The 11,865-nt window shown below is 32.8% G+C and overlaps 1 protein-coding gene across 5 annotated transcripts in view; it reads right to left on the reverse strand.

Annotated features, from left to right (window-relative positions):
* Positions 1 to 11,865, reverse strand: part of Ipo11 (importin 11) — a 202,416-nt gene that overhangs the window by 51,870 nt on the left and 138,681 nt on the right. For all 5 annotated transcript variants that reach the window (XM_071612569.1, XM_071612568.1, XM_071612567.1 and 2 more), the window contains one exon: positions 9,911 to 10,032. In XM_071612569.1, coding sequence (XP_071468670.1) covers positions 9,911 to 10,032 — 122 coding nt within the window. The remainder of the gene's footprint in view (positions 1 to 9,910; positions 10,033 to 11,865) is intronic.

The raw sequence follows: 11,865 nt of genomic DNA on the forward strand, positions 1-11,865 counted from the left end.
ATGCAATGGGTTCCAAGAGGGATACCAAATTACTGACATAGGTTATATTCACAAGACAAGACACAGTGTGAAAGAGTGAAGGACTTCACCTTACACATATCTAAATTAGTATGAATCTTTCAGAACAAAATAAATCTGTCTCTAATGTAACTTTTAAGGTTAAGATTTATACTCCTGAGCAGGGTGCAGTGATGCACGCCTATACTCCCAACTACTCTGAAGGCTGAGTCAGGAGTCTCTCAAGTTCAAGGCAAGACTGGGCAACTTAGCAAGATCCTGTCTCAAAATAAGACTGGGGATATATGTAGCTCAGTGATAGAGCACCCCTGAAGTCAATCTCTAGTACCATTAAAAAAAAAAAAAGTATATATTTACAGAACTGAATAGAAATTGTTTATATATGATTTAATTATAAATTTTTTAAAAAGCTGATTGTTTAGGTTTTCTAATTCTGACTTTTATGAATATTACTATTATTCTTCAGGATGGGGGTGTAGTTTAGTGGGAGATCCTTTGATTAGCATGCACAACAGCAGAAAAAACAAAACAAAATACTGTCACAGTACACTTAAAATATCAGTGTAGCTCTCTTGATATTAAAACAGCTTCATTTTACAACCAGATATTTAAATCTTTAGATAATTAGTTATTTTCATATTAAATATTTGATACAATACCCAGGGATCTACCTTTCTGTAACTACAAAAAAATCAGAGATACATACTGGATGACAGATCTTAATCAAAATCATTTACAATTCTCACAACTATCCTTTGTGGCTGGCTATTATTACTGCTATTTTATTAACAAAGAAACTATAAAACACTGGATGCAGCGGTAAACACCTGTAATACCATTTACTCAAGAAGACGAAGCAAGAGGATTATCATTTACCAAGACCTTGTCTCAAAATAAAAATAAAAAAATTAGAAAGGGCTGGGGATGTAGATTAGTAGGAGAGTATCCCAGGATTCAATTCCACCCTCAGTACCACTCTCCCCCCACCGTACTCTCCCCAAAAAGAAAAATGAAAACAACACAACGAGTAACAGAAAAGATGAATTAGAGGCAGGGGCTACGTTTCTCAAGTCCATTTTGTTTAGTATTTTCAGTAAAATACAAAGTAGAATAAAGAAAGCATTATCCATGGATTTTTAATTGCATCACATACCTCGAAGAGGGAAAATATCAGAGAAAAGATCCATTAAAATAAAAATAAAATGTAAAGGAGGAAAACCACAAAATACTAAGATCAGAATAATAATTCCATCTTCTACTCCAGAAGTTTCCAAAGCAGACAAAAAACACTCAGATCTTTGTGTGTGTGTGTGTGTATGTATGTATGTGTGTGTGTGTATATATATATACATATAAAATATGTAATATATATCACATATAATTTTTAGATAATTATATTAAAGGAAAAGACAGAATAAAATAAATCTTGCATTTCTCAGATTCTAAAAAATGAAAAAAACTGAAGTGATTGCAACACAGTGACTGTGTCTAAATAGTACACAATAACTTTCAGATTGATTTATTAAAAATTTCAACATCCAGCAAAACGAAGTTTATCTCTTCCTTCATCTAGGAGTTCATTCATCTGCTCTCAGAGACAAGTGATCATGACTAAAGAAGACCAGAAATCAACAGAGAAAAATGAAGGAATTTGAGACCTCCTCATTTTCCTTGCTATGATCATAGTGGCAAAACTGGCCAATTAAATTTTAGATTAGTACTCAAGTTTACTGATTTCCTCTCACACTTACTGGAAGGTAGATTTCCCTGAGCTTTGACTGTGTATTATTATTTCACAGCAATCCACAGTCTTATGAGTTTTAAATTCTTTAACATGTTTTGTTAAATCTTCATATGATTTCCACTGTGTGATAAAACTCTCCAATCTCAATTTTGATATTTTGATTTTGCTCTGTAATTAGCAAATCAAAATGGTTTCCCATAACCCTTTTTATTCCTACCGATATACATACACTACCTGCCTAAACAGGTTTCCCCCTATTTACATCCACGAAATCGACCCATTGAATTGTTTTGCTCTCATGCCTGCTACTAAACCATCTTTTACAGACTTTTGTCTTCAGTCTCATGCTTCAGGTATCAATACACATTTATTTCTTTTCCATTTAGATTCTGCCCTTATAAGAAAGAGATTGAATAAATAAAAAAAGAACTATCCTATTATCATCTTTTAAATATATATCATCTACTTGTATATAGATACACAGCATCTACTATGGTGTGGATAAATACCCTCCAAAGGGCCCTGGGTTAACAAATTAGTCCCCAGTTTAATGCTATTGAGAGGTGGGATCTAGTGGGAGGTCTTAAGTCACTGAAGGCATGTCATTGGAGGGGACTATGGTATGCTGGTCACTTCCTCTCTCTTTTGCTTTGGATCATGAGGTGAGGGTTTCTAACACTATGTGTTCCCACCTGTGCTATTATCCACCATCATCTAAGTTTTGCTGAGAGAGTTTGTAATTTCAGATCTGAACTATACTAGAATTGCCCTTTCCTGCATGTACTTTCCATATTAATGGTTCTTATTTATGCCTATATTACCAATTTCCAGTTTATCACGATCCTTACAGTTTTAAATAAGAGAGAAAGAGACGGTGACAGAGAAAAGGATGGGGAGGGAAGTGGAGGAACAAAAAAGGAAATGTTGACAAGTTTAAGAGATGACTTAGTAAGTCCATGACAGAGTAAATCTCTAGAAACTATGGATAACCTTTGTGAAACTGATTATTTTCTTGTCTCAAAAGACAGTATTATGAAATGGATAAAGCTATATGAATGAAGGTCATGTTGAATAAAGGGAATAGCATATTGAAGTAAAGAGAAAAGATCTGGGAATCCGTCAGCATTTTGAGGATGACCCTTCTCTAACAAATAGCTATTGCTAAAGAGAAGCCCTACAATGATATGGGCTGCTGCTCAATAGACCATGAACTTCCTGTTAGCAAAGTATCTAAATGGAAGCTGAATGAACATCCAGAGATAATGTGGAAGGAAAATTCATCATCAAGTAAAAGTTAATCTAAATAACACCTAAGACAATATTGAATGTCTAATAGCTAGTGCTAAAAAGCATCTAATAAAAACTTGCCAGAAGTATTTATAAACAACTACAAAGCCTTCCAGGGCTCCAAACAATAACATCTATCAGGCTTGAGAGTGATCAGATTTACAACTGTGGGAAAAGAATTCTACAAACATGCCTTTTTGTAACTGGAAATTGGTAACAAATTCTTAAAACCCATTCTGCTAACTTTTTCATACCTGGCTTATCTTGTATCTATACAACTTGGATCTGCTAAAGAAGCAATCATTTATCTCTGTTATTTTGACAGGCAAAAAAACAAAAAAAAAAGCATCAAACAGCCTTTTTCATTCCAAAGCCAGTAATCAATAATCAATCCCTTATACATATCACAAATTTCTACTGTGTATTATAAAACAGCCTCCTACACATTCAGAAAAATTCCACATATAAAATCCTACAACTCTCAACCTGAAAAAGGAATATACAATCAGAAAGAGTTAATGGAGCAGAGAAATCAGATAAGGAGAATATAAGATTGATTCCTTTTGCTACTGCTGGATCAGACATAGGTTAATTTAACAACTAAGTTGTTCTGTGGCTTGAAAAGAGTTCTCAATATTTTTCAGGTATATTTGGTTCTTTGGTCTGTGGGTTCTGTATTCATAGATTCAACCAACTACAGATTATAAAAACATTCCGAAAAAAAAATTTTCAGAAAATTCTGCTAAGCAAAAATTTTTTTGAATATGACACACACTAAGCACCATGCTGAATTCACAGGAATGAAATGATGTGTAGGCACTCTGCTATAGCCCCCCACCATTTCACAGGCCCTCAGTTTCTCTCCAGCACTTGCTATTTGTGCATGATTTGCCTTATGACCATATATGTACTACATAGTCAGGGTATGATGTTTGCATCTGTACCAAACATGTTAAGACTTTTTTACATTGTCATTATTTCTTAAACAATATAGCATAACAACTATTTACAGAGCAGTTACATTATATTCATCATCATAAATAACCTAGAAATGACTTAAAGTACACAAGAGGATGTATATAGGTCACATGCAAATATTACACTATTTTATATAGGTTTAGGACTTGAGCATCTATGGATTTTGGTATCTGGGGGACTATTGGTACCAATCCCCCAGGGATACCGAGATGACTATATTATCTCTGTAATTCTTATAGCAGCCCATGAGGTAGGGTACAATTATTACACCTGTTTCATAGATCCAAGCATCGTTAAAATAAACAATTCCAAATTCTTTGTTTTTAATCAAATCCCTAAGGACAAAATTCCACACATAACAGAAAACAATCAAAAATTGCAATATTAGCTGACTTTGAGAGGATCTAAAAGATAATCTTTTAGATTATCTATTAAAAGGCACTGCTTTTAGATGTGAGGAAAGCACTGAGAATGTACCCCAAATTCATAAGCATTTTCTAAGTAGTGAGGACAGTAGACTGAAGACATAAATAAAGCAACAGAATTGTCTTAAGATGCTAGAGTACACTGAATAATAATCGATCCTAAAGGTGAAGTGAAATGTGTCCTTAATGCATAGCACGATGATCCAGCATATTACAGCAACTAAAAAATACTGAGGTTTGGTATATTCGAATGTTGGGGTTGATATTAGAATAGGAAGCAGGTAGTATTGTAGTTCTGCTGTGTATTTCAAAGGTATAGAAAATTAAAACCAAAATGAACTGCAAAAGAATTACATTTAACATTATAACTACTCTGATAAATACAGCACGAAAGCAATTAAAGTAAGGTCCACAGAGATCTGAAAGTTACCACTAATCCTTTAATACCACTGGCATAAATCTTTTGAATCCTTTCTGAATAATAAGGTAAAATTTCCTTTGTTGTCTCTGCCACCAAACCTCTCTGCTTTCTTCTCTTCTTTACCCATGAAAATGGGGCAGAGGTAGACTAAAATACTTGGACCTAAAATGTCTAGAATTTAGATTTGCAAAGATAGTTTTTGAGAGTGCAGTATTAGTCTTTTGGCTTTTCCAAGTATCAATATACAGAATCCTTACAAATATAATCCTTAAATGGAAACTTTACACAAAATGACCACAGGAGGAAAACAGTGCATCTGTGTCTGCGCATGAAGTGATTTCACTGAAAAATTCGGTCAGAACAGAGAAACCTGTAACATACCACAAATTCCACTCCTACAGAATAACAGATTATTCCTACCTTTATAACTGCTACATCCAGGAGAGGAATTCTATTTGCCAGGACATATACAGAGTATTTCAGTGTCCCTATGAAAATGACACTGCCATGCAGCAAAGCCAGTCTAATACTGCAGAAAGAACACTGGGTACTACTTTAAGTAAACAAACTTCCTTTGGAAGAATCCATCAATATATAAAACAAATAGAAAATGCATGCATTTCCCTTCTTACAGTACAAAATGATATAGTAATACCAATAGCTACTGTAACATTAATAAAAGCAACTAAATCCATTGAGTTCTTAATATGGATTATATAAAAGCAATAAACAAAAGAATCTAACCTCTATGAATTGTTAGTATGAATTATCAATACCAATTAAAATCCTATAAAAGATGTATTGTATAGTCAAAGAAACAGATATAACGCTCATTCAGAATCATAGCTGAAAAAAGATGGAAGATTTAAACTTAAGAACAGTAGGATTTTTAACACTGAGGCATATACTTATGATTTCATGGCACCCAAAACAATCAATAAATAAACAATAATCTATCAACTAATAATTAAAAGCCTCTGTGTCAAGTAAACTTCCCAAAGATGAGTAATAATATAGCAGAATCACTTAAAAGATGTTTCTACCACCTTGAGTGCTAAGGTTTGGTTATGGTGTGTCTCCCCCAAAGGTTCACATGTAGGACACCTGGTCTTCGTAGGGTGATGCTAAACAGTGGTAAAAGTTTTAAAGAGGTGTGATCTAATGTGATCATTAGGATGCTGCCCTTGGAAAAGATTAACATACTTCTTAAGGAACCCTGGTTAATTCCCATGAGAACAAGTTGTTATAAAAAAGAGTAAACCTGGGGGTGGGGTGGGGCTATAGCTCAGTGGCAGAATGCTTGCCTAGCAATTGTGAGGCACTGGTTTCAATCCTTAGCACCACACAAAAATAAACAAAATAAAGCATGCTGTCCATCTATAATTACAACAACAACAAAAAAGAGTAAACCTGGCCCCTGAATCTTTCTGGCTTCTTATCTCATCACGTGGTCTTTTTGGCACATGCTTCCACAACTGTGATGACATCTGCCACAAGGTCTTCACCAGAGGCCAAACAGATGGGGGTGCCAGATCTTGGAATTTCTGCCTATAAAACTGTAAGCTAAACAAATCTCTATTCATTATGAAATCCCTATTCTTTGGTATTTTGTTATACTGACAGAAAATGAACTAAGACAAGGAAATACTACTTCATACCCACTAGCAAGGTTACAATAAAAAATAAGTATTGGCCACAGAATGGAGAAAATGAAACCTTCACAGATTGCTAGTGGGACTATAAAATGACCCTTTGAAAAACAATCTGGAAGTTCTTCAAAAGATTATAAACACAATCATCATCAATACCCAAGAGAAATTAAAACCACATATCTATACACACACACACACACAAAAAAAATCTTGTGTACAAATGTTCATATAGCATTATTAATACCTGCCCTAAAACAGAAACAGCTCAAATGTCCATCATTTGATGAATGGTTGAACAAAATGTGATATATCTATCCAACAGAACATTACTTAGCAATCAAAGAAAACAATGATACATGCTACAATATGGATAAACCTTGAAAACATTATGCTAAGACAAAGAAGCCAGTCTTAAGAGACCACTATCATATGATCCCATTCATATGAAATGTCCAGAATAGGCATATCTATATAAACAGAAAGTAAATTAGAGGTTGCCAGGGGCTGGAGAAAATAAGTAAATGAAAAGTAACTGCTAAAGGGTACATTATTTCTTTTTGGAGTGAAGAATAAATTGTGGCAATGATTGGGCAACTGTAAATATACTAAAAAAACTGGATTAATTTTAAGTGGGTGAATTTACCAAATAAAATGTTACTAAGACTTCTGGGTGTGTCTGTCCATGTGTGTGAGAAAGACATACAAAAATATAAGAGCTAATTTGTACAGTAGAAAAAGTACTAAAATCTTGAGACTAAGGATTTACAGATAAAATATTACAACAGACTCACTGTTTGAAAAGATGAAAATAAAATTCTAGCATATTAAATACTCACTTAGGAAAGGTCATAATAATATAAAATTCACATAAAACATGTTCATAATTAACTGTAAATTATACCAAAATGCTATTCTTTGGAAAATAACTTTTACTTTGATTCTACTAACCTAATGTGTTCAAAATTATAAATACAAAATGACTTTGAAAATCCTTAAGTTATAATGCATTTCTAAATGCTGATAATACATGTTATTTTTAAGATATATGAGAATTATAGAGGAAAATGAGTATCCAATCTAAGCAAGCTTGGTAAATCTGCTACCCAGAAGATTATGATGCAGTTCCTCCTGCAAGCAAGCCATCAGATATAAACATCCAGCTGATTTTTTGCAAATCCTTTTTGAATTATTCAACTACCTTATGTTAAATATTGGTGACTTCCTTGAATCTAGAAAAGTTCTTAGAGCAGTTGGTCTCAAAAAGAACACTTTCATTTGAAATTCTTAGAACTCGATTATATGAAAGTATTTTTGAAGTTGAAGGATGATTTGCCATTTTAGAGAGCAATTTTTTTTATAAAAAAGTTTGAGTATTATCATTCTCTTCTATAAGTATTAGCTTTTGTTTAATTTATGCCTTTTAAGGAATATTCTTTGGAAAACATTAAACAAAGGCATATATAAATAAAAATCTGTATATTACTTTCATATGAAAATTAGCTGAAGAAAAGATTATTCCCTCTATGTATAAATAAAAGACCTAAAACAATGGAGAGAAATTTGGAAATTATTCCAACAAAAAGGATACTGGAAGCTTCACTGAACAATTAAAAACAAAAGATGGTATCATGCTCAGAAAGTGACAAAGAAGTTGTAACAAGAATAGTGTTCACATAAACATATATCTCAAGTAGTATTCTCATGAAATATGTAAAACAAACATCCTTTTATCAAATTAGATATATTTTTATAACTCCTAATCTGTGCCATTTCTAGCCTCTTCTTAATAATCTCAATACTTTATTTATGCTAGACAAAACTCTTTATTAACTTTAGGGATTTTTCCATTCATTACTTTATTTAACAAACCTTTACAGAGCGCTAACTACTGCCAAGGACTGAATTCTGTAACATTTCAATACAAAAAGCCTGAATAATTCTCAAGTTGTTATTTTTTCCTTCCAAGAGAAACAGTAATGAGTTAAAATAGAGATCACTTAAATTTGTTTCCAAAAATTATATCAGACCACTGAATTTCACAGGGAGGCAAGCTTTTGTTTTGTGTATGCTCACCTGGGATGCAATATCAACTGGTAGTTAAAAGCACAAGTCTGGGAATTAAGATGTCCCAGTTCAGATTTGGCCTATGCTTGCTAGATCTCTTACCTTGGAAATGTTACTTAACATTTTTAAGCACTTGTTTGTTTTTGTTAAAAAGGAGATAATCAGCTGAGCTCAGTGGTACCTGCCCATAATCCAAGCTACTTGGGAGTTTGAGGCAGAAGATTGCCAAGTTTGAGGCCAGCCTCAGCAACTGAGCAAAGCAATGTATCAAAATAAAATATAAATAGGGAGGATAGGAAGGGCAGCAGAATAGACAATATAATTGATGTATGTACATTCCATGTATGTATTATATATCAAAATGCATTCTACTGTCATGTATAGCTAAAAAAAAAAATAAATAAAAATTAAAAAAAAAAAAGAAAAAAAATATAAAAAGGGCTGTGTATATCGGTTGGGAATAAAGCAATCTCTAGTACCACAAAAACAAAACACCACAAAGACAATAAATATTCTTATTTATATGTCCAAATCAACACACTTTGTATTTGCTTTATACAATTGAGAATTTTTACCATGTCTGTAAGTATAGCATAATGACTTCATCTACTTAAGGAGAAAAAAAAACAACTTGTAAACTTCTCTAGATATTACAAATTAAAAGCCAACAAAATTATTTAATAATACTTTTGAATTACCATACTCTATAACCTGCTTTATAAAGTGACTTTGAAGTACTAGATGTTTAATACAACTCTGTAAAAAGAGGACCTAAAATAAGACTAATTAAATCTGGTCATTAATAAAAAATGGAAATTCATACAAGGATGAAATGAACTGGGAAATAAATATAACCAACTTAACCTAGAGCCCACATTGCTCAAAAACACATGTTCCAGCTGAGACTGGTGGCACACGCCTGTAATCCCATGAAACGAGGAAGCTGAGGTAGGAGGATCACAAGTTCCAGGCCAGCCTCACACAACTTAGCAAGGCCCCAAGCAACTTAGTCAGACCCTATCTCAAAATAAAACAATAAAAAGGGCTGGGAATGTGGCTCAGTGGTTAAACTCCCACCCCCTCACCTCCTTCAATCCCCAATATCCAAAAAAAAAAAAGCCAAAACAAAAACAAAAAAACGTGTTCCATTTTCTCCTTTCTAGATCAGTACTTTTCACATCATTATCTACTGCTAAAATTATCATCTACACTCATAAAAACAATACTGCCCAGAAACACAAGACACTATTGATGGCCGAAAATTTGAGTTTACATTTGATGTTTTTTTTAAAAAAACAATTTTAAGAAAACATTTTCTTACCTATTATCAGATGGCAGAAGAGAAAGCAAAGCCAAAGCTGAAAGCTTTCTTCTTTCAGGCTGCGTAATGTTGTCCATTCGATCAACCCACATTTCAATCATGTTTCCTAAAAGCTGGTCCATCTGAAAAAAGAAAAGGAAAAAAAAAAAAAAAAAAGGCAGCATCTCAAAATATTTGAAATTCTATTTACTCATGGATAAGTACTGTTAAAGGCTAAAACTTCCTAAATCTTAGTTAAAGTTCAATTATAGCAAACCACAGAACTGCAATATCTGATTTTGGGGTATGCCTTAACCTGGAAAGGAATAATTTAGCAAAACCAGAAATTGACTCTAGTAAATCCTGAGAACTAAAGAGATTTATTAAAAATCTGTATGTGGCCAATGATGACTTTAATAATTTAATAAATCACCAATAAATACATACTTCCTAGTACACTAAAAAGTACATATATTTCTCAAAATTATCAACTGGTACTTATTCAGTTGGATGATTATTATTAACATTCTATAATTTGCCAGACTGATTTGCTACTACTTTCAGAGGAAAGGACAAGCAGGTTGTAAGCTAAAATTGCAGAATTTCAAAGGAAAACAAACAATATATCCTAGGACAGTTATTCTCTAAATGAAAACAACATAATGTAGAATCATGTGGTAATTAATTTTATGTGATGAATCAGCTAGGCTAAGTTGCTCATTTATTTGGTCCAAGGCTAAACTAGCTTTTGCTGAAAAGGTATTCTGTAGATGTCATTAAGGTTTACAATGAGGTGACTTACAATGAAGAGACTATACTAGATAATGTGGGTGGGCTTCAGCCAATTAGTTGAAGGCCTTGAGAGTAAAAATGTAGTTATTTACAAAAAACCAAAAAAATTCTGCCTCAAGAATGCAACATAGAAATCCTGCTTCAGTTTCTATTTATCAGACTTGTCAGCCCCTGCAATTATAAATGTCTTTTTTAAGTTTTAAAAGTTTTATTTATTTATATGTGGTGCTAAGAATCAAACCCAGTGCCTCACACATGCTGGGCAAGTGCTCTAGCACTGAGCCACAACCCGAGCCCAAACCGCCTCCCACACTGATACAATTAATTAGACTCACAAAGTAACATGTAATCAAGTGCACTATCATGTAGATTTAAAGAGAATCCCGGCAGGGTTTCCTTATATATGTTTTTCCACTTTTAGCACCTTTAAAAATGTATATTTAATACCAGAATCTCTACCTCATGGCTTTGATCTCGTAAAATGAACCTTATAGTCTCATTCTTTTGTATTTTAGTGTTCTTACATTTTTTCCAAGAAATGCTTCAACAAAATATTTATAATAATCAAGAAAACCCATATTAGTATATACCATTATTTATACTTTAGTGTAAACTGTGTGCTGTGTACCCTGAAATGCCACGGTGAATTAAAAAAAATATTTTAAATTATTTTTTCAACTGTCAGATACTTCAAGAACTAGTAGCCTCAAGAATTGTAACACTAAAGTCCTCTCTGTGATAACTTCACATCTAAGTAGAAGAGAAAATTAAGGTGCAAGTATCCAATTTGATTTCAAGGTCTGCAATATGCATCCTATCCAATATGGACACATATTCCATTAATCATAAAAGAATATAAACTGTTTTAACTATATAACTATGTAATATTATCTCTATCCAATTAAAAAAACTAATGAAAAAAATCTTTACTATCTATTCATAACAACAAAGGCTGGGTGGAATTCCTAATTTGTATTTCCTTTATGAATATATTTTCTGAAATTAGTTATATTTGTTTCAGTGATAAACCAAAATATTTCATAAATTGTCTCAATTCTAGAGATATCAAATGCACTCTATCCTCTACATCTTTATCCTGGTAGTTGGTTTCAGTTAAGATATTGTTTAATAAATCTTAACTAAAAAGGCCATTTTTCATAATATTTAGGACAGAAACTTTCTCA

The sequence above is a fragment of the Marmota flaviventris genome, chromosome 5 (assembly GCF_047511675.1).
Source record: "Marmota flaviventris isolate mMarFla1 chromosome 5, mMarFla1.hap1, whole genome shotgun sequence".
Taxonomy (NCBI): Eukaryota; Metazoa; Chordata; class Mammalia; order Rodentia; family Sciuridae; genus Marmota; species Marmota flaviventris.